This window comes from Colius striatus, chromosome 10 (assembly GCF_028858725.1).
Source record: "Colius striatus isolate bColStr4 chromosome 10, bColStr4.1.hap1, whole genome shotgun sequence".
NCBI lineage: Eukaryota > Metazoa > Chordata > Aves > Coliiformes > Coliidae > Colius > Colius striatus.
In genome coordinates, this window is record NC_084768.1 from 17,195,502 (window position 1) to 17,223,465 (window position 27,964).

The 27,964-nt window shown below is 39.0% G+C and overlaps 1 protein-coding gene across 2 annotated transcripts in view; it reads right to left on the bottom strand.

The window, feature by feature from the left end:
* DNM3 (dynamin 3) overlaps window positions 1–27,964 on the bottom strand; it is a 162,206-nt gene that overhangs the window by 34,388 nt on the left and 99,854 nt on the right. The window contains exons 16-18 of one of the 2 annotated variants that reach the window (XM_062003459.1): window positions 24,714–24,823; window positions 13,888–13,999; window positions 10,263–10,274 (exon numbers count right to left, since the gene is read on the bottom strand). In XM_062003459.1, coding sequence (XP_061859443.1) covers window positions 10,263–10,274; window positions 13,888–13,999; window positions 24,714–24,823 — 234 coding nt within the window. The remainder of the gene's footprint in view (window positions 1–10,262; window positions 10,275–13,887; window positions 14,000–24,713; window positions 24,824–27,964) is intronic. The other variant, XM_062003460.1, reaches the window with a different exon arrangement.

A 27,964-nucleotide genomic window follows, 5' to 3' on the forward strand; every position in this document is an offset into this window, starting at 1 on the left:
TTATGCCCAAAGAAAGTGAATGAAAAGCTCTCTGCACAGTCTCTCTGGAGTATGTTATCAGAGCAGGCTATGCAAGAAATAGAACTCTATCCGAAGAAGAGGTGGATGTAACTTGCAACGTTTAAAGTTCTTTGGCTATGATGATGTTTGTTCTTTCATTTTATTTCTTCTTAGTACTTTTTTAAAAATTAGCACTACCTTTTGGAAGCATGTTGTGTGTTTTTAAGTGTAACTTCCAGCAAACAGACTTTCACTCAGTAAAGTAAGTTCATAAAAATAAGAGAAATGACAGTGGTTTCCCAACAAATGACCAGATCTGAAGACTGTGATGCTTGAACTTGGACTGACTTAAAAACTCTACTTTTGGAGATTCCAGGTAGGAATATTAACAAAAGGATTCTGTATCAAGCAGAGCTTACATTCCAAAGCAAAGCTGCTTAGTTTTCACAGATGTCCAAGAGGACAGAGTGGAAACCTGGTAGCAACTTAGCGATTTCACCTCGCTCTCTAATGAGTTTTTAGCTTGTGAAGTGTGCATTTTAATTTGTACTGGACACTTCCCCTGCCCAAAGCTATTCTTTTTCATCCAGAACATAAAATGTCTGCGTTTATGCTGCTCCCCATAGTTTCAGCTGCTATAGATCCATAGCAGACTCCAGAAATTGTCCCAAGATCTAGTCAGAAATTTGCCAAGAAAAAAAATGAAGGTTGGAAGCATCGAAGAATCATTCTCAAGGGACTGTGGAGTTACCATAGTAAAGCAGTGTTTTTAGTAGCATCACTGATATTTGAACTGTACTTTTCCATTGTCAGTTGAGGGTTGAATTTGGAAGGAACAGGGTTTTTGTGGCAATCTTTCAGGTATTTGTGACTATCTGTAAATTCTCATAGATAGCTTAATGCTCTTCTATATGTGATGGAATATGTTGTATAAAAAGCCAGGAAAGAGCAGCCTAAAGGCCACCAGTAGGGAAGAAGAGCTTCACACAGAAAAAGAAATGTATCTGCTAGTAAGATGGAAGCAATTGCTTTCAAACAGGAACATCTTTTAGGTCAAGTAAACTGTTCTAACGTCCAAAATGGAAAATTCATGGAAGAGTATGCACAGGAATGACTTTGCCCAAAAACCCAGAAATGCACAACAGAGGAAAATGTCACACTGAGAAGTGCTGCATCCTTTTTACCTTTCATCAAATGGCAACACTCCTGAGCCTTACCAGAGAAAAGGTGTGTATCGTTTACTACTCCTTTGTAAATGTGTGGTCTCTTGCTTTACTGTCATGCTGCCCATAGACAATTACCTAGGAACCCGGCACCCAGGAGAGCCGAGCTTCTGCTTCCACAGACCCACTGCCTACGAAGGGAGAGTCAAGTAGTCTACAATGAAGAGATAGCAGACTTGGAAGGAATAATCACAGATTCTTCTAGACACAGATCCCTAGAAATACATGCAATTCCCCAAGTGGGATCCCATCAGAAAACATCTGAATTTTGATGGGGAAATACTGATACTTGTATACACTAAAGAAAAGCCATTCAGCATACCTGAGCAAAGACATCAGGGTTCCTTGAAAACACACATACTTACCAACTGTCTTGGGTAAAATACTTTGAAACAAAAGGATGAAGAACTTCATATACATGCTTATATTTAGGCTAGTTCACAGGGATTACTGATTTTAAATCACTTGAACAACTGACTTGACAAAACAACTTGAGCAAATTTCCAATTGTACTTTAAAAGCTGAGATACTTCCACCAGGTAAGGATGGACACTAAAATGAACTAATGTCAAGTTGCAGAGATTAACTGAAGAGTGTCCAGTAAATAAGCAGGAGTAGGAGAACTAATCACCACCTGTTCTTAAAAGACAGGAAGAAAGAAATCATTGCATACTCAAAATATGTTGGAATGAGGTATTTTTAAGAGCGAAAGATGAAGTCATCTTGCCAGAGCTGCTCCAAACCACTTCTCAGCCTTCTCAGGTTTGAAGAGAAAACTCCGGTGAAAGAAATCATGGTCCTTCTTTACTGAATAATTAGTAACAAAATAACCCTAAATCCTATGTCCTCTGCTAGTCCAACCAGTGACAAACAGGTAGTTTGCCTCAAGAGCCTCTGTTTCCAGAAGCACTCAACATCTAGTGACAATTCTTTAAAAAGAAAACACAGACAGGACACTGTTCCTTAATTATTCATCAATTCTCTTGTGTCATTCTTTGACTGCAAAGAACCATGTTTTCACTCTAAGTTTGCAAAATGGGATCCTGATCCACCACTGCAGCTTCTAGACAAATAGTATCTATTCACAGTATTAAAAACAGCTGCTGGAAAGGCATCATGCTGTGGCTTACAAAAGAAACTGCACAAATAAGATGGAACTAAATAAAAAGAAATACAACACGAGACAGAAATCACAACCCCAATCAGACAATGCCAGGACTGGTTCTAGGAAAGAAGAACTTTATTTCAGCAGAGGACTCATCAGACTACAGAAAGCATGGAAAAAAACCACAACAGTCTCCTAAAAATATATACAACTCTAAGGAAAACACACCCGCTCAAAATGGGTGAAGTTCTACCACTAGAAGTTGATATCATTGCCTTCACTATGCCCATCTTCCAGCCTCTCCATGACCTAGATTTGTTGCAACTAAACTATTTCTGAGCATATGCATTTACTTATCAGGTTAAGAGGTATTTCCTGCAGAGCAGTATATAAAAGCATGGATAGAGAGTTGATGTTTTCAAACTATGGAAGACAAGTGAAGGACGAGCTTCCTGAAGCAAGAGGTGAAGATTTTCACCAAGGGCAACACAGATGGTGTCAAGGACTGCAGGTAAAGCTGTATTTTTTTCTCACTATTAGCCCTAACTTTCACATATTATTCATCAGTCAGCCCTTAACCAGAAGCCATTGCTCTAGAAATAAAGAAGTCCTAGAAATAAGGGTAAGAATTTATCTTTGCATAAGACATTTGTTACTTTTAAGTACACACAGACGCACACTGGCCCACATATAAATATACAAACTCTGGTTCATGTATAATCCCACATCTCTAGACACCAACGTATGTGAGGCTGGCTGCTGGTGTCATTGCTCAGAGTCAGACCATTACCTACATCAAAGCTCTCAGCTGAAGAACCCAGGAACAATGCCCATAGAGCTCTTTGGTGCACAGAGCCATCATGAAAGCTTCTTTTGAGCGTTTGCAGCCACATCTTGTGTCACAGGTGATATGAAGGACACAGGTGATATGAAGGATATGCCTGACTGTATGTAGCTACAAAAGGAGGTACAAGGGTGGCCACTGTCCTTTAGTTCTCTTATTGCAGAACTAAAGACAATCTTACATTGCTTTTAAGAATTTGCTATCTGAATCAGCCATATAACTGTTAATAACTATAATTTAGAATTATCACACAGCAGATGTTTCCAGATCATTGTCCTGAACAACTACAGACTATTTCTACCCTGTGTCTTGTAGATACAGCTAGGGACAACTGATAATTGCAAAGGTTTCCTATGACATGGAGATTCCTGCTTCCTCTGGAAAATATCTAGGTCTGCAAATCAAACAGAGTTTTCAATCACTAAACTACAACTGAATGCCAGATTGCACTGCAGTCTCATGGACTTGATCCTCCATGCCCTGGATTAGTTTCTTAATTGATTTCTCTAAATGCCCTTAGGTATGCTACCAGCCAGTACAAAAATCCCAGCTGTTGAACAATTCAAGGTAACACTGTGCAACAAACATGACTGGAAAGCTTGAATAATTGCTATTTAAAGGGTCCAGTATGGGCCTGATACTTTGTCTAAGAGCTCATGGTAGCTTTGTATCTACCCACAGTGGAGCTTACACCTACCTAAATAACGTAACATACATCATTTGAACTTGGTGGCACATTCAAGAATATATCATTCTCTCTTTGAATTACCAACAACTTGATTATAAGAGAGGAAAAGCAGAGGCTGAGTTTAAAAGAGAAAGAATATGAAGGAAACAGACCAAAATCACTTGTTTCTCAAGTGCAGGAACAGATGCACCACACAATGTCCACAGCCAGCTCTTCCTTGTGGGAAATCTCAGTTCTCCAAAACTGGCACACTCAATACATCAAGTGTCATACAGTAAAACAGAGATGACATTAGTCAATCAAAGGCCACAATAGATCCAGTAAACAAGTGGGACAGGAACAATCACAGAACTGGAACACACGACATCCCAGAAGGAGAGTTACAAGAGGAGAGAATGCAGCTCCAAAAGGGAGGATTTTACACACAGAACATGGGACATATGAAAAGTAATTATAAACCTATCCCCTTCCCCCCCCCGCCCCCCCCAAAAAAAAAGATTAAAGAAAAGTTAAATAAATCCAGGATGTATCAGACCAGACACTGTATATCTCAGGTTTTGACAAAATGGAGTCAGGGAAAAGAGCATTCAAAGTTTCTCCTGATCATCTTGTTTTCCCTTGTAAATGAGAAAAAAAGAAGCATCTGGCTGTTCCCCAGCTGCCCTCCACCCTCATGTCCAATGACTACATTTCCTGTTACACTGTAAATGCTATGGAAGGGTGAGCCTGGTGACATTTTTGGCAAGGAAAAAAACCTTTCAAATTTATATTTACTGTCAATTGCTACTTGGGAGTAGCTTTATGTGCAATTACTGACTTGAAACACAAGGAAGATATTTTAGGATTGTCCCAATGCCTTACGGCACTTGTATGCTTCCCCTTCTGTTCGTCCCCCTCGTGGGTAACCCCATACTGTTGCACTAAAGGGGCAATCAGACCTTCCTGACTGCAGCTCTTCTGAGACTTGGAGACACAGGGTCTCCAGCTGCAGGTATCAGCCTAGAGTCCAAAGGATGTTTGTGGCAGAAGCTGGTGTAGCACAGTGCAGAAGCATCTTCCTCTCTGCCAGCTTACTGCTGACAAAGCATCCTTAGAGGCTGGCCACCATCACTGCCTTCTCCCTAGGGCAAATCTCACAGCATGTCCAGAACAGGGCTCACATTCACAGTTCCATGGTCTGCAACTTGCCAACCAGAGAAGTTTTCACCTTTCTGTAGAGCTTCAACGAGACCCTTCCTCAGGGTGGAAGTGGAGCAAAAATGAGCTGCTCCATAAAAACCAAAGAATTTAAAAACATTTCCAATCTGCAGATGCCCTGCCAAAAGCACAGTAAAGAGCCCACCGTGAATACCTTCTAGAAATAAAAAGGAGGTTTGCTCATTTCTAAATTTCCTGGAGTTTGCTTAATGTCAGCAGTCCCATTTAATAGCAGAAATGTAAAACCCTGTGACAGCTATTGAACCCCCGACCCCTGATAGGCAGTTAGCAGCTTCGCAGGGACTGGTTTTGAAATCATTCATCTCCTTAGCCTGCATCTTGTTACAGTCAGTGCAACTGATGCAATACTATGAATCTCTTTTTCCCTGTACATTTTTAACTCTCTCGTGCCAGCAATTATTTTACTCTTACAAGAACATAAACCGGGGCTGCTCTGTTTCTCAGGGAACACTGAGGGAACAACTTTTCGTCTAGTTTTTGTTTGAACTAGTAAATACTTAGGAGGACAAGAAGACAGTTTTTTGCCTGGAACGTGTTTTCACAGCCTTGAAACTGTGAGGCGGCAAGAAAAGGACTGAAAAACTGCCTGCCATTTCCTTTCCTCCCTGTATTTTGGACTGCTTTTGACCCTGCATGTGTGCGCATGCACACTCACTCTCTTGCTCTGCTCCTTTCTGCCGTGACTTCATTGTAAAATTCAATTCATCTGTTCAAAGCAATGACTGAAACACTGTCTATAAAATTATGGCATTTTTCCACTTAAAAAAGAAAATAAAATTAACACTTCCTCATTTAAATGTTATTTTTAAATTTAGTTGACCAGAAACCAATTCTAGTCATAATTGAAGTGGATTCTTTTCCTAGAATTCAATGTCATCCTCTCTTAAATATATGAAGGTGCTTGTTTTAAAAGAAGTAAAACCAGTAAGTGCACAGTTTACATTTCTGTCTATACTGTTTTACCTACGTATCAGTACAGTTTGCTTTTCAACTTACTACTATGCAACAAACTCAACTGAGTCTTTTTCTAATTTAGGAACTGAACTGGAACACAGACATTAGCAAACCCTGAGAGCAGAATCATTTGCTTTCAGTTTGAATCTGGCTGGAGTACTTGTACATCACCACAGCCAGGAAATGGCAGAGTCACAGTTTATGTGTGAGAGGTAACTGAAGACCCTTAAGAAGCATCAGGTCCTTATCACAGCGTCACAGAATCTTAAGGGTTGGAAGGGACCTTGCAAGATCATCCAGTCCAACCCCCTGCCAGAGCAGGACCACCTAAAGTAGGTCACACAGGAACTCATCCAGGTGGGTTCTGAATGTCTCCACAGAAGGAGACTCCACAACCCTCTGGGCAGCCTTTTCCAGTGCTCCCTCATCCTCATAGGGAAGAAGTTTTTCCTTATTACAATGCAAAGATACATATGGCTTCTGGCACTATATCTGCATTTACATGTCAACAGCCAAGTGTGAAACAGATGAACTGAGAGAGATGTTGTCATATGCATAGGTAGAATGAATATTCTGACTTCACTAAGTTCCCATTTTCCAGGACTGTCTCAAGAGACAGGAGGACATCTGGTCTTCTTAATGAACTAGCTGATCTGGAATTTGCATTTAGTAACCCACCACCCTCCCCTCCCCCAAAAAAAAGAGGGGGGGGAAAAAATATACTTGAATCTAAGCAATTAATGTGTCACCAAGAAATATTTTAAGGAATAACATGCAAACTGACCTGGCAGGGAGAGTACTTTTCTTCTCCTTTCAAAGGGAATTCTGTTTTTCCCAAGAGAAAATTCAAACTAAATTACACTGACCAGCTTTATATTCAGTGAATGTTCACATGAACCGTACTATCTGCACTGTGACAGCTCCAGAGATGCAAATACAGGATTTATATGCTTTAGTCTAGACGTTTTGTAAAGAGCAGGAGCAAGCACAGTAATGCAAAATACTGAGAAGACAACAACTTTGTAGTCATTTTATCCACAAAAAGTAATTTAAGCAGATTTTTTTTTTCCAAGTTGAATTTTCTTAAGGTTGAGCTCAGCATTAAAATGTTTGATCCTTCAAATGAAGCAGAAATGAATAAATCAGGGCTTAAGGATGACAAAGGACAGGTGAATTATTTTAATATTAAAAAACATGACTGTGTTTTGTTTCATTTTGGTTTTCTGTTCTTGTTTTACTGCTTGAGTGCCTAGCGATTCCAAATCAGTCTCCCTCCTCGAAGGTCTTCAAGATCTGCCTGGACCTGTTCCTACATGACCTGATCTAGGTGAACTTGCTTCTGCAGAGGGGTTGGACTAGATGATCTCTAAAGGTCCCTTCCAACCCCTACCATTCTATGATTCTATGATAAAGACATGGCATCTATCTAAGGTTTTAACCTGACAATGTTAGAAGAACACTGAAAGTGGACCACATGAGAAGGCCACAGGTTTTGCCATTGTTTTCAAACAGTGGGCTCTGGAATTAAGTTTTGGGGGGATTTTTTTTGTTTGGTTTTTTTATAGATGAAGGTGATAAAGATGCACAGGGAAGGAAGTAAATCCACAATGGTGGATGAAGACTCACAGATGTATTCAGCTCCTCTGTACCTGGACTGAAGCTGCAGTGCTCTGCACTGTCTCCGCTCTTCTGCGCAACGCTGCCGAGCAGAGCTCAGTTTTCATATTAGTAAGATGTGGCTTGCCAATATGTGCTTGCTGAATGAGGTGGGTCTCCATTACACTTCATTCTGCACAAGCCTTTTGTAGGTATTATCAAACAAAGCTTCTGAAGCTGATATATTTATCTTTCACCACACGAGAAATGACACTTGTGTTAATGATTGGGCAACAATAAAAAATAAAAATAAAAATTATTAGTAGTCCTTTGATGATTATAAACCCTCTTCACTTCCCTCCCCCCTGCCCCTTTTTCTTAGGAATTCATTACTCCAATGTTTATTTTTAGTTTTGAAAACCTAAGAGTGCAAAGTTCAAGGCAGAAGTATAAAAGCAGTCACAATCTGAATGGGTGAGTGGGGATGGGATCTTTTTGTTAAGTACACATATCATGATCCATAGTACAAATGCCACATCAGGCAGCACTAGTAGGATGGTTACAGCTCTGCTACCTATCCAGTGAATCTGTACCACAGTAGGAAGGATTATATAGCTCTACAGCATAAAGCTGCACGAGAAGCTTTGAGAAACCACCCTCATCCTCAATCTGCTGTTCCTCTCTTTCCACAACCCCTTCTCAAAAACTCTCTTGTCACCTCTCAGGTTTGCCCATTTCCTTTTCCATGCCACTATGTGCAGAAATCTCAAGATGTTTGTGGGGTTTGAGGCCCTGCAGGCAGCTGCAGGTGAATTCTGTTTAATTGGATAATTTAACCTCCAGAATCCAGCATGAATGATCTGTGTGAAAGTGTGTGTGTGTGTTTGTGTATGTGTGTGCGTTGTGCAGTGGCTGGGCAGCATCACATCTATTGTATCCACGACGTAGATATGGATACAAGAATTGTTAAGGAACTGGGTCCAAAAAAAGACTGGGATGGTTTTCTGGAGATTTCTGTTGAAGCTACCTTCTGGCTGACAGCCCAGGCCAGAGAGAGAACATTCTTGAACCTATAGCAAGAATTGCTCATTGCTCAGAGTGAAAGGAGAGCTAAGAGCTCCACCAACCTCCACATCTCAGGTTTCTTCTGTATTTGCTACATCAGATGCTACTGGCCTTTATCTCCCTGGCATGCTCCATAGCTCAGGTCTTTGGAGAAAAGAGCTGGTCTGTGCAACTCCTGACTTCCAGGTTCTGTTTTTGCCAGCCTCAAGAGCTCCTTGGTGCCCCATCTATCCCCATTTCCTGTGACAGAGCATCTACAGTCTAACCTCTCCTCTGGAGATCAGATCAGCATCCACAGCAGCAGCAAAGCCTTAAGTCAGCATACCATAAAGAAACATTATAAACATCACCTTGACATTTTAGTGTACACAGTTAACATTGACATTTCACACCACATGTAAAGTCTCTCTCCCCATGCCATCAATCTATACCACCATTTCTATTAACCCCTTCCCCCCAACACTGAGCCCTATTTCTCAGGCAGGCCTCTGAGCCAAGCTTCTATGGAGACAGAAGTTGTCAGAAACTGGTTTAAAAGTCAAAAATTAAAAGCAGATAAAATTCCCCAACCTTCAAAACATTTAAGTGCCACATGGGTCTTTCCCAAATACCTAAGAAATGCTCCAGGCTCACAAGAGATGCTATAGGCAAGATTTCAGGGACTGCTTTCAACATTTGCTATGAAGCATCTTTTTCATGCTCCAGATACATCTTCCTAAGGGTTAACATACCAAAACAGGAAGGGTGAAAAAAAAAGCAGCACAAAAACTGTATCACTTCTTTCCATGGTATGACAAACTCTCTCTGCATCTTATTCCAAAGTGTGAGATGTGCAATTTCCATTCCTAAGCTCAGAAAAAATGGCACAAAGAAGCACTAACCCTGGGAACTGCTTGATTATTAGTTTATCAGATCAACATCAGCAAAACTGTCTTTTTATGCTCTGCTTACTTTCAAAAAAACCCAAACCCCTACCAGGCATATTTCGGTTCTCCCTCTCCACACCCCACACCCTTCTGCTTCTGTCCAGCTGGAACACATCAAGGGTCTAGAAGCCAAGTCAAATGTTGACCCCACCCTCCTCCATCCATTTTAAGGCACCTTCAAAGCCAGTACACTGATCTAGTTCAGCTTAGCCAACAACGCCAGCAAATCTGTTATTTAAGACTTAGTGCTGGGTTTTTATAACTGCCCATTAATACAAGCTTTGATGTATGGTCAAAAAATCCAGCTGTAATGAGTTTCATCAGACTGTAGTAACCTTTTCTCGGAAGGTCTTTACTACTATACCTTCATAATCCTTGGATCCAGTACTGTTTTATAGTAACATTCTTCCTGAACCACCTTAAAAAACAACACTCAGCAACACTTCACACATCTCCTTCCCCAAAATTAAACCAAAGAGCCATTAGTTTTCTAAAACACAGTTTTGCATCCACATTTTTAATAGGAGTTTGCTGTGACGAGTATGCAGCCAATAGTTGTGTGAACTAAAAGAGAAACTAATTTTTCTGACAAAACCCTTGAGATAGGACACAAAATAATTTTGTGAAAGGACAAACAACTTACTCTGTTGCTCCCCTTTGCAGGATGCAGCAAGGAGAAAAGAGAGGAAAAAAAGAGAAATATTAGGTACATTTATTTTATATGCCTTCTAACTCACACAGTTCTGGAAACATCTCAAACCAAATGAGGAACTGACTCAAAGAGCAGTCACCGAATCCTTCAGTTAGACAGATTCCAGGGGAGCACAGGACACTCACAAAGGATTTAAAATGTTTGGCAAAGTTGTAAATTCACACTGTTTCTCAAAATTCCCTCCCTACATAAACATTCTGATTCTACTTTTGCTTCCTTCAGTGTCAATCAAGAGCAGCTCCTGGGAAGCTGGTGGACATTAACACAAGGGAGAAGAAAATGAAGCCCAAAATGACCTAGGGATAGAAGCTAGAGCGATTTTCGTGCCCTGGTAATACTGAACTAAGTGACCCACTAAAGATGCGTGCTCACCCCTGTGTGGCAGCTGCTCCCTACAACATGCCAACCAATGGAAAGTTTCACCAGGCAGTGCTTTTTTTAAAAGTAAACCTTGAACTTTTTGATCAGTAAAAAAACCCGAGGAGATGCCATTAGGGGAGAGGGGGAAAAGAATGGACAATGCTAGCAAGGTAAAGTGTGCAGAGTGAGTTACAACAAACATCTGTGCTATTGTGGGCTTTTTTAATTGTGAGTTTTGCCATGAGCTGGCATGAATAGTGTATATTATACAGGAGGAAGTCAGCCAAAATAAACACCAGTCTACAGTTGAGAAATACAGTCTGGAGAGGTTAGTCACAAAGTTGTAGTCATTTTTTAAAAAAGGAGGTTTTTGGATGCATCAGTCCAGAAACCCAGCAGTAAAGTCAGCTGGTAAATGGATATCCCGTTTCAAAGTGAATTGGCCACAGTGTGATTTATATCAAGCAAACTGACTTGCATATAAGTTGGAAAAATAAAAACACTGATTCATTGCTATCTGGGTGGCTGTCAAAGCCCACGTCCTGACAAAAGCAAATCTCCTGGGGTAAGGAGGTGACTTGGCAAACTGCAAAAGAATTTGGGGCCTCATACACCAAGATTGAGGGGTGATTCCAGACAGCTGAGAGAGTTAACATTTGCATCCCCACGTGCAGAAGGCCAAGGAAAGCAGGCAGAATGGAGTGAGGAGACTGATGAATGGGGTGATGTCTGGTCTTTAATTTTAATATATTAATGAGATTATTTTTAGGCAAAAACAAAACGACAGCCTTGGACTTGGTTTATGGGATTAAATTAGTAACAGGGACTTCATAGTAGCAGCAGCAAGTACTGAGCCCCGTTATCACTGTAATCACACAATTTTGAATAGCGCTATCAAAAAAGCACCAGAAAAAGTAATATTATTTGAGAGATTTGCACCTGATGAGAATTCAGAACAAATCTCTTGTAATTCAGTGGTAAATTGCTACCTTTCTTGCCACTGAAAGAGAGAATCCAGCTAGGGGCAACTGCGTTGGGTTTTCCATCAGTGTCATTGTACACGAGCAGCAGGGCTGTTAATGAAAGCACACAGCTTAGCTTTCAAATTCCAGGCTGTGCACCCTGCTCTGGCAGTTACAGAAAGCAGGCCAGCTTCACCACTGCAATACTCCAGGTTTACAGCACCATTAATCTATTTTTCATTTCTAAGCAGCATTTTTTCTGCTTCTGCTGCCAAAGCCTCGGATACTCAAAGTTACCAGCTGTGACTCGCACATGAAACAGAGCAAGAAGGTCAGTCTGGGAAGGGGATGGGGTAGCTCTTTGCCTGTTTAACTCCAGGATCGCAGAGCTGTGGGGAAGAGCTGAGGTAAATGCAAGTTGCTGCCATTTTTTGGCAGATTCACTTACATAAAAGCACCACCTCTAAATCTTTGAAGGAGAATAAAAGACTGGTGGGGTGTCTCTAAAACTATTTTATATTGTCAGAGGAATGTGTGAAACTGAGGAGCAGGCACAGGATTTAAATAAAAATCAGAAGCATTTTATTTAAGTTCCACTGGAGCTTCTAAGGTACCATGGGCCTTGCAGCTTGACAAAACTCAAAACTTTAACAGCAGATTTGCAGTCCCCATTTGGACCTGACCTGAAGGAACAAAGTGCTTTGCAAGACTAGAGTAGCATGAAGCATCTTTTCTGACCAGCTTGATAGACTACTGAGAGAATTTCAAACTACAGGGATTTGGAGCAGTAATATTCACTCTTTCTGTAATGTAAAGATAATGCCAGTTCAAAGGAGAACTGAATTTTGACCCCGTTCTATCTTTCAAGGAAGACTGTCATCTTACAGCTAAGACTCCTTTGACAGACCAACTTTAAACAAAACCAAGAATTCTTTATAAACATACTTTGAATACAAAATATTTTTAAGGGGAATGGACAGACAGGAAGATAGAAAAAAGGTTTAGAAATCCAACTAATCTCACTTATTTAAAGTAACGGATACATAGATATAATAAACATGTCATAGAATACAAGATTAAACCAGAGGGAGCAACAGTCTTCTTTGACATAATTATTAAAATTTGAGCAAGGAAAAAGAAAACCCAATGCAGTATTGTGTTCCCAGTAATTAATCAGGTAACCTCTTGTAACTGATCCTCCGAAAATAACTTATAATAGTCTTAGGTAGGAACTGATCTAATGGCACTGGCAAGGTACTGAAGAGTGACCAAATTTGGGGTTTTTGAAGATAAAGTCTCAGATACCTGGTAGATTTTCTGCTAAATTTGTATTTGTTCTTAAAAAACCGTAATCATTACAACCATCATGACAGCTTATTCCTCAAATAACTGGAGAATGAAGCATTCCAAGGATTCCCTGACTTATCTTTTGCTGGTAGCCTTGAAACTTCGAATGAAGAGAGAAAGCTGTGGAGAGTTGTTTGCATAAATAGCAGCCAAAGGAGATGCAGACAGAATTATACTGGAAACCATGGAGGTATCATAAATAGCAGGGAAATATGGGGATGAGAAAGATGAAGAGACAGAAGACAGTACAAGACCCTGGGTCAAGGGTACATCCCATCGAATACAAGCAGGAAGAACAAATTCCATTAAAACCGAAACATCATTTCACAGAAGAGATCTTCTGCTGAAGGAATCTAGTGGACCAGCAGACTCACTGAAGGAAGGTGAACTATGCATTGGAGACACTTTCAAAAGCCCAAGTGAGAGGTATTGTTGCTCATCAGCCTTCTCTCTGGATACAGTTCCTCAAAGCTTCACTTGATGTTAAATATCAAAATAGCAAAAAATACTAAATGATAATTGGTTGTATTCCATTTGGCAACTTCCTGTCATTTCTGTTAAATTAATAGAGGCTTTTTAACTGTATCTGTTCAATTTGCTCCACATGATGATTAGCTGAGTAAAACCGCCTTTGGAAAGGTTCAGCATGTGTTTCATACACAAAAACCATGCAGAGAATCAGTAAAATAAATATACATGATTGCCTGGAATGCTTCTGTCAGTTCTGTAATACAGAGCTTGAGGGGATAAACTCTTCAAAGCACATCTTTACCTTAGCAGACATTAATAGAAGCAATGAAGCTGTGTTTCCCCAGATGATATGACTGAGGGTTTTTTCTGACTCAAAAAGAGAAGCTACTGGAAAACTAGTGAGCTTTTGAACTTACTGAAGATTTATCAGGATAGACACCAGCTCGTAGCAGAGATGCCTTCCAGCTATCCACCTCCTCTTGAGAGTCGCAGGCTAGCTCAAGGAAACGGTAATCCTTGTAAACATTCCTAGGACAAAGAGCACCACATTGTAAAACTAGCATTTTACTACTCTGTATCACACACACTGCATTTTAAACGAAAAATCCTTTGGGATCAGAAATTACTTGGTAATTGTTCTGGACAACAGAGTTTACAGGACAGGTGCTGGGTTAATAATTATACGGAGCATCTTAGAATTCTACAGCAGAGCTCTGGAAATAATGGTAATCTGGAGGCAAAGTAAAATTATTTAAAATAAATATTCCAGCTTTTACCAAAATGGAGCACTTTTAGGAAGAAAAAAAGGCTTTTGTGACGCAGATGATCCGCACATAAGACACACCAACAAAACTGCATGTCTTGTTACTGCTGCTGTAACCAATAAATACCACATAATGATGCAACTCTTCCCCTTGTCCTTTCAGTGCATTATATCCTATTTTAAGCCTTTAGACATCATCAGTAAAAGGGGAAAGAAAACAATGCTAATCAGATATTTTAAACATACGAAACAAACCTGACATCTGCCGTCATAGTAAGAAAACTGGGATATATTTAAATAACAACTCTTGCAGGTAATTCACGTAATTAGATAAACACAGGGAATCACTTCACAGTAGAAGAAAGAAAACAGCAAAAATACATATACAGGAAGGTGGTACTTGTACATTCTCCAATAAACAGAACAGATTTTCCCCTTATGGTTTAGCCATTAGTTTCCAAACCCGAATTCTATATACAGACCAGACCGCTGTAAAGTTGTCAGCCAATAGTCTTTTTAGGAAAGGCCACAAGCTTAGCTGACAAAAGTTAGGAAACCACATTTTGCCAGCACAAGAATCAATCTTCCATCGCAATGAGACTGTTTTCTTTCCTTAACAAGCTATGGAAAAGGGGAGTGGGGGTTAAGAGAGAGTTTGATGGAGATTACTGAACTTTCAAAGACAGCAACGACAATGGATTCTTTGGTCTTGTTATGCAACTAGTGAGTCAATTCTACCCTGTATTTTGAGAAAATCAATTCGAATACACTACAGAACCAGGAAATAAAACTGTTATTATCACTGCCTAGACAAATTTCTTTAGCATTCAGGGATGGGTGGGATTTTACTGCTGGAATACAAACAATTTGTAATTCCTACTCACAGAAGTGCTTCTCCCTTACCAACAATGTCACCAAACAGCTCCTACCTTGCTTTTTTGTGGCAGTTTCTGGAAATAGATGGGTATAAAAATTATTAATGAAGAGTAAGTGTTCACACCTAAGCATGAAAAAGCCACGAAATCTAATAATTAACTATGAGCTGCGTGCAGGTCAAGTGTATAGTCACCTCTGAACAGAGGGAAACAGTGCTAATTTTGGCAGGTTTATACATTATATCCAAAATAGCAAAGAATAAATATTCAGATTTCCTTACATTGGTGACATAGTTCCCACCAATTTAAATGGTATTGGTCCTTGCAAGCATCTGGATGAGAGATGCCACCACAGAATGCTTCAGTGCCGCCCAGGGCAGTACACCTGCATTTCCTTCCCAGAGAAAACCGCCTGCAAAGGGACTCAGAGACACTAAAGAGTCAGGTCCCATAGGTCAGACAAAGCCACTGACAGTATTAATAACTGAAAACTCTACAGATTTTTTTTTTCACTGATTAGAAATGTCAAATTAAATCTTTTTCTTCTCTGACTCCAAAGGTGCTACTCCTTCCTTAAGTAATAGCCTGGATGACCTCCTCAGATGCAGCTATCTTGAACTGATGACAGAACACTTGGAGTTTATTCAATTTGAAATACTATGGAACTCCAAGTCAATATTTACTAAACAAAACTAAGAATAAAATAAAAATAAAGAGAAGCAAAATTCTATCACCACAGAATAAAAAAAAGGTTTAATTTATTGTTAGGAGAAACTTTTACTGAGATAAATTCTTTGGCTAAGTTAACTAAGCATCTCTAACTTTGAAGAAATAGGAAGCTGAAATGCTAAAAGGGTATTCTCAGAAAAGATGACTAAAAATAACAATAGAACAAATAAAGGCTGTAAAACATAGCGATAGGCAAGTTCCAAAAATACTTATCTGCAAGAGCAAAACAACATGACACCAGCTTGTGAAAACATTTTCTCAGGACTGTCATGTTATATATTAAACTTCTTGGCATTTTATGACTTGCCACATCAAGCGTAGCTGTATGGGAAGGGATTTTAGCCAACTGCTTTGAACACATGGGAGCTGGCAATCCTGCATTCCTGTCCCCTTATCAAGACTTTCCATAGGTCTAGGGACACCTTATAGCCAAGCAGCTGATGTGTCCAGCTCTCCAAGGCTCCTCTCCCTGTAGTATCTGAGAGCTCCACCACTTTAACCACAAGATGCAGCCTAAGTGTAACTAAAGGACATATACACTGAGCCAGAGCTCAGTGGAAGCTTACAGCAGGGTAGGTAAATGGAAGCTTGGCTCCCAAATCAGCTTCCTTGCTACTAGGCTTCCTTTGCCTTTCTTTCTTCCAGAAAGGCTGACAGGCACAGGGACTTCTCAAAGGAAAGATATCCAAAGTAACTTCTGAAAAGTGTGTGTCCTTTTTCTGTTACTAGTGGAAACTTACAAAAATATGTTTTAGTCATTAGGAATCCATTGGCATCTCAGAGAAAGCTGTAAAAATGTTCTTGAAAATAATGCAGATTTTCTGTTCTCTCTTCCACTGTTAAAATTGCTGAAGAGATCAGCACAGAAACAGCTACTACTCAGTCCTCATCTACTTACTCCATGTAAAATATAGTGAGGTCATGTTCTCACTGTCATCTCTATAGCAGCTGAATGGGATGTCATACATCAAAGAGAATGATAGAATACAGGATACACCAAGAAGCTAAAAGATGAACAAGCAACAACACAAATCTTACTAATATTCAGGCACCTTTAAATCTCAGGGACCGTGGAAGCAAAACAGATACAATGAAGTGGAACATGCCTAGAAGTACAATTGGTGTGCAACATTTCCCTCCACATTTTAAAATGTTAAATATTCAACACAAACACGGAAGCTGTGTGCAATGCATGTATCACATCTATCTATGCTGCTTCCTCCTGTAGAGTCTCATCACTGTAATTTAATACCCTCCATAGTGCATGAAAATAGATCTATATTGGCATTACTGGAATTAACATAGGACTACTATTTTTTCCAAAGTAAAAAATACAAAAGGCTGTCATTTGTTATCTGCAGATGTTATTACATTCTGGGTAACTAAACCTCAAGAACTGCATTCCAGAAAAAACACAACATAATTGCTTATAGAGATGAACAGACAATTGGACTGAAAGCATCATTTCCAATTCCGGAATGGTTCCACACTCAGGACATACCTTCTTTAGGCCAGGTCTATTACTGGAAAGTCCAGCAGATGCCCAGCTGTAACTCTACTTACCCAGAAACTTCTCACTTCATTCTTACCTTTGTTTTCAGCATACTGTATTCCTGTCCCCCATATATTTCAGTGCCTAAAGTGAGCTTACTAATACAGAAATAACCTTTACATTGTGCATATGTAATTCTTTAACCTCTCCCATCATGGAAGAATCCTAACATGAAAATGCAGGAAAGGAGTAAGGTATTTGAAAGCGTACAAGAAGAGTGAAGTGCCAGTTGAGTCCAGCTGTGAGTTACTGAGACTCCTGTCCCACTAGTCATGAAGCCTAGGCTGTCAATATTTCATAGGGAAAGTCTGATTGCCTATAAACCAGCAGAATTTTACAATCCAGAACCAACGTGTGAATAACACAGAACTGAAAATCATAAGAAACTTTCCAGTTGCCTGCTCCAGCGAAGATCATATCAGTAGGTTTCTCTTGACAGTGGTAGGGCATCAAAACTGCTTGTTGAGCAGACTCCCCTGTTAGACTTCAAGATGTACAGTACCTCTTGCAATTTCAAAATAGTAAGAAAAGATGAAATATTTCTCTTCAATAAACCTGGTAAGATTAAAGGCAACCATGGTACAAACCCAGTGAAAACAATCGAGGCTACTCATAGACAATGATAAAGGAATATCTGCCTTTACAGAGATTTCAAAGAACTGTGCTTATCATCTCAAACAATTTTTTTGTAAATATCTGGCCTTTTTATTAGGATGCAAGAATTAAAATGGACACTAGAAATCTAGAACCAAATGCAAACCAGTCCAATTTTATTGCATGATAAACACAAAGGATTTGATTCTTAGATATTTCTTATTTGATGGAAATTGAAATCACAGGGAATATGGGTTTCTTAAATAGTCACCTAAAATGAAAATTGGAGAAAATAACAGAGACCAGACACTCCAAATATACACACACAGTCAGGAAAGACAGTCTTGGATGAAACTCTGTTTTCTACTTATTTAACGTGCAACTGCACTGTATACACTCTACTTATTCAACCTTAGCCTACCATTTTAGACACCTGTAATTCCACAATGGCTGGTCTGAATATATGCACTAGTTCTCATAGAAGAAAGCTCAACTAGAAGCTCCATAAATCATATACTTTAAAGAAACAAAAAAGTCCATCTGCTCCAAGGTAATGGCAATGACTAACATTTTCTACCAAGTCCAATGAGAATGCTAATTAAAATTAATTACACATCTCTGAAGACTTTTTTCTTAACACCCAGAAAAGCCAAAAGAGACACTCAGAGATGTCATGAAATAATAGCACTTAAGGATTTTACCACCTAACTCATATGAGTGGTTTCCCAAAACGCAAAGTGTTCTCACAAATACATAAACCTACAAAATTCTAGGGTGAAAATCAACATATGCTGATGAGTATATATGCAAGCCCGGACAATGACATAGAGTTCTCACAGCTGTCAGTCCCCCACTGCACATGGATGGAGCATGTCTCCTGCTCCAGTTCTGTGCTGCTCTGGGCAGTGCTCCAGACCTTGCTGGGTCACTGTCAGCAAGCAAGGTGATGCTGTCCTGCAGGCCGAGTCAAGTTTACCAGCCGTGACTTAGTCCATGCTTGCAACACCCACGTCCCTGGTAGGTTCCACTAACATTTCAAATCCCACTCAATCACTTCAGAAATTGTCCTGAAGTACAGTGTAATAATCATCATATTTAAGGTGTGGGTTGTGCACTGTGCTTTCCTTTCCCTGAGAATGCTTTTTTGCTCTGCAATAGAGTTTTAAAGCTTTAATCCCTGTACCACCATACTGTGTTTTATTTCTCATACAATGAATTTTTGTCAATAAGGACAAAAAAGAAATAGATCAGAAAACAGACACTAATTTTTTCTTTCTTTCTTTTTGTTTTAATGGAATGGCCTTTGGATAAAGACTAGTTCTTCCTTGAGTTTGTATATTTTTCCTATCCTTAAATATTGTACATATCAGCATTGTAGAATTTTGTTTACAAATGCTAGCAGCTTTTTTCTGGATTAAATTTGTGGAGTTTTTTAATTAAATAGATTCTCATTCTTCTATTTCTAACAGAGAGGGCTCTGAATAGCTTACAGTTCAGCTCTTCCTGGGGCTTAACTTCTAATTTAAAAACAGTAACTAAACATACATCTCATCTCAGGCTTTCTCCTTTAGCCTGGCTTCCATCCAACACCTCCTCTGACCCAGTCTCCTTTCACTAGTTGCCTTTATTTTGGCTTTTGCCCAGTTTCCCTCATATATGGATAGTAGTTAACCAGTTGCTGTCCAAAAGAAGAAATTTAGTACTTAAAGCTCTAGCACATTTGGAGCCCCAGAGCAAACTGTGCTACATCCCCTTCTAGGGCAACACTCAGCCAACTACATGCACCCAAAATAAATACTGTTATATTTTCACTTAGTCAACATAGCATACTTTCCTGGGTCCTACTAGATTCCACAGTTTCTTGTGCAACATGATTCCTAACAGTCAGAGTGCACTTCGGAGTCGGTAGCTAAAATTTATCATCTGGCAGCTCTATTTCCAGTCCCATTGTATGCCCTCAAAACTTCCTTTTGATTGCTGTACTCTTGTGTTCGTCTGTTTCTCAGATTAAGGATCTGTTTCTACAATAAGCCTGCCGCAGACAGTCAGCTCTCATTCAGGGATGATAGGTTTTGGCACACTGCTTCATTATTATTGAGGAGCATTTAGCTCTCAGGAACCTACTGTGAAGGCAAAGAGAAACAGTTCTGTGCTTTGAATTTGTTCCTCATATCCCCCTATCATACAGAACCACAGACTTGAGGAAAGCAAGGCCATTACTCTATTTCGTCTAGATCCTGGTTGGGCAGGAAAGTAAAAGACACAGAGATGTGGTGGGATCTTCCTCTGCAAGGAAGAGAGAATTTCACACACTGGTTCTGCTTCTTTGGCTCCAGGGAAAGGAATGAGTGTGAAGCGGGGCAGAGCTCCCCACGTACAATACCAATAAGGGACTCTCCACCAGGTAACCCTTCCTCATTGTACAGTTGCTACTTGGAGTAGTGGTAGAAAAGGCCTGAAAATTTACCAGCTCAAACACTCTGGCATACTTACATTTTATAACCTCAAAAATCTCTACCTAAGTAAAATCTCTTCTTCCACAAAAGAGAAATAATTCACCTCTCTGGAGCTGAAGAAGAAGTGGGAAGGAAGCTGCTTCTCTGCTTGTAGCAAAACAAGAGAGTTTTTACTCATCATTCCTCCTTTACTAAGAGTAGTATTTAGATGGAGTTGTAACACAGTAATACAATTTATTGACTAAGAAATAAAGGAAAAAAACATGCAGTCACTCTACAGCAAATGCAAAGGATTACTTCAGAACAACACTGGGTCTAGTAAAATCCTGGCATGTGGATGGATCCTGTAGTCAATTGGGAGAAGTCGTAAGAAATTCTGACTGCTTGACCTTCTAAATTAGGGAGAGATTACACTGCTGCATAGATCCTAATGGGAGGAACATTTAAGACTATAGTTCTTGCCTTAAACTTCAGTATTTAACTAAAAGAAAAGCATCAATCAGTGAATAATTATTACAAGAAATACATGGGAAACAGGCAAACTGTTTGGAATGAAATCCTAGAAGGAAAGTAAACTTTCCAGGATGGGCAGAATTTGTTTTGTTTATTCTTGAACTCTGCAAGACAGTCTTACACATTCATCAATGAGGACATCTCAGGTTAATCTACTGTATATAAGCAGAGGCCCTAACAAAATCCTCTCCTCCATTCTTAGCTCTGCCTAAGAAAGTCAATCAGCTGCTACATCTACAGAACTTTTACATCATTTTCTACAGCAGTGCTGCAAACATTTGGGAGTTTTTTTCTACAGGATATTTTTTTTCAAAAACTTTTAATATATTTTATCCCTTTTCCAATCTAAAAGACTTGGCAGCAATTTACTGTGGAGGTGAAAAGGACGGTTAACACAAAATAGCACTTATTTTCTTGACAGCTTTAGGTTTTAGACAGATCCTGCTCGACTCTATAGCTCAACTGCGGTTGCTTAAAGACAGACTCATGTAGACGTACACAGCAAAAAAAAAATGACTCAGCAGCCAAAGGCCACTCACTCTGATATACTTGAATGTTCACTATGGCTAAAGTAAGTCAATTAGAGGAGTCCACCTCTAAGGGTCTTACATGATGTCTATAAACTACGTAGATGGGTCCACTCAAAAACTTTAAATAAATAACTTGCTGAAAACCAAATCTCACCCCCTCCCATTCCTTATGCACTGCTGTGTATTTCACACCAAAAGTTTACCTTTTCTTATTTCAATATTTTTTAAAAAATCAATTAGAAAGTAACAGGAAAAGAATTTAATTATTTCACAAAGCAGTCTTTTCATAAACATGCAATTATGTTCATTTCATGAGAATTTATCTTCACTGTGAAATCAATCGTCACAGTCTCCATTTACTATACATTACCAAGTCACATTTGATTCCTGTCAGAGAACTGTTGACTTTTGCACTAAATCAAAATGACAGATATTGTAAGTTTCCCTCTGTATCTATCCCAAGTCTCAGCTAACTCAAGATGGTTTTTCCTTCTAAGCAATGAAATGAGTATTTTCCTGGTAACTATATTTCAGAACTGGAAAGGTTTTCATAAATGGAAAAAATGCAGTGTATAATCCAGGAAACTATTGAAATGTACAGTATCAGAAACATATGGCTGTAGCAAATACCTATGCAGTGAGGGGCTGGGAACGAAAAAAAAAAGAACAAGCTTATTAAAATCCTTCTCCTAAAGCGATTTTGCTTGAAAATTAAAATACTTTAATTGAACATACAGAAAGTTTTCATAATGAAAAACAACGTTACCGATTATGGGGGGAAAAACCATACAGAAAATAATCTCCACACTATCATGGAAACTGGAACAGATGATTTTGCCTTTGTTCTTTAATGATCTACATCTTAAATAACAAAATGGTTCCATAAACAGAACCCTCAGTGGGCAAATCCAAAAAGAGAAAGCTTATTTCTTCCCCAATTGCTCAGGTTTTTTTCATTAAGAAAACCACCATCACCATCCCCCCCAAAAAACCCAAACTAGAAACTAAGTTAATTTTTACATGAATTTTGAAAAGCAAGTCATATTCAGATAAACACACACTCTCAGAAACCAGAAATCAACAGATTAGCATAATGCAGAACAACACTGAGACTCCTTATTCCCACAGACCTTCACCAATTCCCTGTTTCGTCTTCCCTAAAAAACTGGGATGGGGAACACAGTCCCCAGCTGAGGGCCCCAATATCCCTGCTTCTGCTGACACAGTCTATGAATTTAGGAGGCAGTGAAAAGTGACACTAAACTTGTTTTGACCAATTTGTGCCAGCAGGCAGATTTTTTGAAATATCAAAAATGAGCTGTTTTATAGAAAGAGAGGAATTGCCGTTATGATTAGAATTCAAGAAATGTTTTTTCAAGAACAACTTTTGCTTCCTTTCAAGCTGGAAAACCATCTCCATAAACAGCCTCTCCTCAGGCAAAGTTACTTTGTCGTCTTATCACTGTGCTGTCATGTCTTAACTTGCCCATACAGATACAAGGATGTTTTTAGAGCAGCTTGCAGATGCTGCAGGGTCTACTCGCAGCTCTGGGCAGGGTTACTACAGACACGGCAAACATTTTAGACATCTGATTTTTAAAGCCTTGCTGTTCAGTGTGTATGAAGATCCAGTGAAAATGTGAATGTGCAGCTATGTAATATCCACATAAATCCCAAACTTGCCAATGGAAATGCATGCTTCTCTTAGATTTTCACAGTAGTTCAGTGATTTAAATTTAAGATAATGAAAACATCCAAAGCCATTAGCCAAAACAAGGGAGAAACAAAGAACTAACATTACCAAATTTCTCATGGAAGGAACTTAATATACAGCTGATACCAAGTCAGGAGGACAAGGTTATCTTTGACTAATGTACCTGCAATGTTGGGATGATTCACACATAATGAATAATGAGAATTACATTAATTTTGAGCATCTGAAGATCATGTATGTTTTTTAAAATGTGGGAAGATTTTCCAAGCTTTTTGCTATGCTCCAGAAATGCAAGTGGTCAAGTGTCTGAAATCTTATTCCCAGCAAGTATGTGTGCAACATACTTTCAGAGGGCATCTCCTGGCAGACAATGTCCACATGTAGGCTAGCTGAGATGTGAGCAGATGTAGGGAAAGGCTTCATGGGGTAGCTCAGAGCGAGACTCACATTGCGTCCTCATGTTTCTGGGGCCAGCAGAAACTTGACAGGCCATCAGAAATCCTGTGCTTTGCTATTGCTTTGCAGGAGGGAGGGGCATTCCCAGCTTCTGAAAGGACTATTTCTGGCCAGTTCAGGAGCAACAACAGCTGGCTCTGCAGGGAGCCACATCCAGCCCTCATCATCTTGAAGATCTGAAGGTATTGCCAGGCTCTGGCAACACAAGGAGGGAGCGGGTGTGAAGGGACTTAGTGGAAGAGAAGAAGAAAACAAGGACATCTATCCATCTTAACACAAATAATTTAACTTATTTTTGTGAAAAACAGCTTAGGGAAATTACACTTGATTTGCCGAAATGCAATTCCACTAGGACAGCTACAAATGTAATTCACTTCTTCAGTAAAACAATAAATAAATAAATAAAAATTACAGGTCACTTGTATGTCTTTAGGTATTGTCATGTTTCTTAGACTTATTTGTGCACAGTAATCTGGATTGGCTGTGTGTCAGAAGGAGATTTTCTACAGATGACCCACACAACTTAAATCAGAGGATGGAGTCTGAAAGAAAAAGCATGAGGCAAACACTACTACAAAGGAAATATTCTATTAATCAGGGAAGGAGAGGAATCTCATTTGTTCTCCATTCAGCAGTATTTAAACCCAAACAAACACAATGTCTCCCAAGATCACAGACAGTCAAGATTTTCCACTGGAGAAAGTGAAATGTAGTGATGCTTTTGTGATTTACACCAGTTGAATCTGGTCACAAGGTACAGAAGTCATGAATGTTTTGGTAAGCCTAGGTGATTGCCAAACAAAACAAAAATAGGATCAGGAGATGATTATTCAGCCATACAGAAGAACTAGATGACTAATGATAGAGCTGTTTCACCCCATGAGTGGCTAGGAGGACTCTAACCTTTTATCCCATGGTTATGCAACAGCAAAGAAGCAGATAAATCAAGAGAATCGAGATCTTTGTTCACTCAACATAGTGGAAATACCAGAACTGCATTCACAGTTATTAAAAAGATTGGCTTAGATACTGTTATCTGCTGAATAGCACATTTTCTTACCTCTGCTCTGTGTTAAACAATGCAAAGATATGTTTGCTAGACATGAAGCTCTTCTCAACATCTCGCACTTTCAAGTTGTCCAAAGGAAGCATATACTTCTTCTCCTTTTCCTAGAAATTCAAGCAGATTAAAACAACATTATGTGAGAAGTCTCAGAGAAGCCTCAGCAAACTGTTTAGTTGGTAATGTCTTCAGTACATTTATTATTGTAAGGGGATATACGAAATTCAAATGTCTGCTTATCTTTCATAGATACACCTGCAACAGAAATGAGATCTTATTTCCAGGTGTGTTTTTCACAACTTTTGAAACATTTCCTAATTAAAAAAAAAAATCTCCAAGCACATAAGCATCTACATTTATTATTCTTCGTTCCTCTGAACTGTAAAAAGAAAAGGGTTAGACTTAACTAAAATTAAGCGTCTAATCAATACAGAACTCTGTCCACGTGTGTGTTGTAAGTGGAGTTACCTGTGACATAAAATTAATCTCTATCTAGAATTATTATAATAAGTTATTTAGAGATGGTATTTTGTGATCCCAGGGATAAATTTTCATTCCTCCAGTGGAAAATAAAACGTCATACAAATCAATTAAAATCATCTTCAAGGTTTTATACATGCCATAGACAAACAAAACCAGACTCTAATCTAACCAGCTCACTTCTCCAAACAGCAGAAATGATCGAGACACTCTTGCTGTAGCCAACTCCTTTTGTATTTTCATAACACCTTTCATTTACAGCACTATCACTATAACTTCACCTTTTCTACCTCGTTTTTTGCTTCCTGTCACTCAAAATTAAGGACTAGTGACACTCTAAAGCTACTTTATGATGTCAGGACAAAAAAGCCATAAGTTTATTAGCTGTTTATATTGTGTTAAACTTCCCTGAAGTCCTTGTACTGATGGATAAAGCAGGGCAACATAAGGAAAGCCCTGGGACAGGCTGCCCAGAGGGGTTGTGGAGTCTCCTTCAAAACCCATCTGGCCGAGTTACTGTGTGACCTACTCTAGATGGTCCTGCTCTGGCAGGGGGGTTGCACTGGATGGTCTTTCAAGGTCTCTTCCAACCCTTAAGATTCTATGATTCTATGTATTGGAAATACACCTGATGCTAAGTAGAAGTGATTCAAATACAAGAGGGTCAACACTTGCATCCTTATACCCCTATTCTGGATTTTCACATAATGATAAAATTGCTGATAAAGGTACTAACACAGTACAGAAGTTTCAAAGGCCATTAAGATACTGTTACAGCTGGTGCCATTCCTGTGTCAGAAAGGGAGAGGGAAGAGGTTTATATCTTCAAATTTGTGCAGTGGATATCACATGGGGTACTTGTGAATTTGGCTACCTAGTGACCTACATAAGTTCAATAAATCGACAAAGTTGGAGAGCTTAGAAAGCTTTCACATCCCTTATCTGTCAACATGAAGCAAGACTGACTAGTCTCTGTCGAGCCATCACTAAAACTAGCTATGAAGTCTTGCTCTCATTGCACTTGCTGGAAAATTGTGAACTGGGACATCACTCACAGTGGTTGGCTCAAGAAATATGCACATGATAATAGTTTACTGTATGCCACAAACAGGGCAAAATGGAGAAATCAAACTACGACTCATTTTTCTCAATACATATTTCCCAGTAGAAATACACAAAAGTTAATTGCACTGCACAGAAGTGGAAGAAGTCCTAGCTAGACTGAGATGTGTGTACCGTGAGGGCAGATGCAATTCGACTTGGCTATGCTCAGTACCTTGCAAAACTAAACTGGATGAGAATGTACCTAAGAGTGAAACTATAAAAATTACAGTGATGTGTCCAACAATGGCTCACTTTCCTATACAGCTTCATACAAGGACTCAGTAGAGGAAAAAGCATATTTCAAAGGCCATTCTGGAAAAGCCTGGTTTCTACTGTAATAGTTTGTTGACTACAAAAGTTATTAAATCCAGTGTCAAAGTATTACATAAAAGCTATCTGATGGATTTCAATCTGCCTCTAGCTTAGCCATCCTAGAAATTGCTATCCACAATAGATCATAGACATATCTATGTTCTTAACTCTTTCACCTATCAACAACTCAAATGAAAGAGGTGAGTTCTGTGTCCGTCTACAGCTATTTATCACAATTTCTATTCTGCTTCCAGGCAATACATACTCTCTGAACCTCTGGGGCTCTCCCTGAAGGGACAATACATTGTCATCCATTCAGTAAGTATTACCACTAAGAAAAGCAAAACTAAGTATACTAAATTCATAATTTATGAATAAAAAAGAAAATCAATAATAGTAAGTACAACTAAATACAGGCTATATTGATATGCATGTGTACAAATTAGAAGTATGCTGTCCCCCAATACTGATTTTTATTGTTTTGATATGATAAACTTCCATATCCTAAATAGTTCTGGTAACAAAGGTGACAATGTGTTAGCTTTGCTGCCACGACAAAGTGACACACTGGAAAAACATCCTGCATATAAATTCAGGAGAACTTTGTATTAAAAGCAAACATTTTTTATTCAGTTGAAAGCTGGACTGCATGGTAATGTAAGATGCTTTGCTTTCTATTTCAAATGTTTAAGACAGGTTATTTTAAAAAATTATAATCTTTGGGGCAGAATTATTATTTATTCCATAATAACTAAGAAAAAAATGGATAAGCTTAATTTTTTTCTTTAAAACCTATCTTTCATTATTACAGAATATGCTCATAATAATTTACTATTCAATTACCAGAAATGTAATAAGTTTCTGATTAAGTGTTTATTCTGACAGACTTTACTGACAAACCAAGCAACCACAAATAAAAATAGAAACTGGTGAAAAAAAAACTATACCAAGAATCTGATGGTCTAAACAAAAATTCCACAAGCAGCAAATTTTTATAAATGTTTGATGCCAAACTGTGAGAAAGTGTGTCTTCTGTAGCCACCAGGAAAACGGAAATGCCTACTGAAGTCTAAGAAGTGGTTGGTATTTATTTACATGGTCTCCAACCCACATGCTGAGACAGTTTCCAAGAAAGGGAAATCACAGGGTGTCTATGCTTGAAGCTAACAGAGACAGCATGTCACACATGAGGGAACAGACCTAAATACTGCTTAATTCCAGGAGAATGATATTACTGTGACACTGAAGTGTGGCAGCAAAACTCAAAGCAACTTTCCCTCCATTCCCACCTCCTTACAAAAAGGGGAAAATTTAAAAAGCATGAGCTAATTCATCAGCAGATGAACCCAACA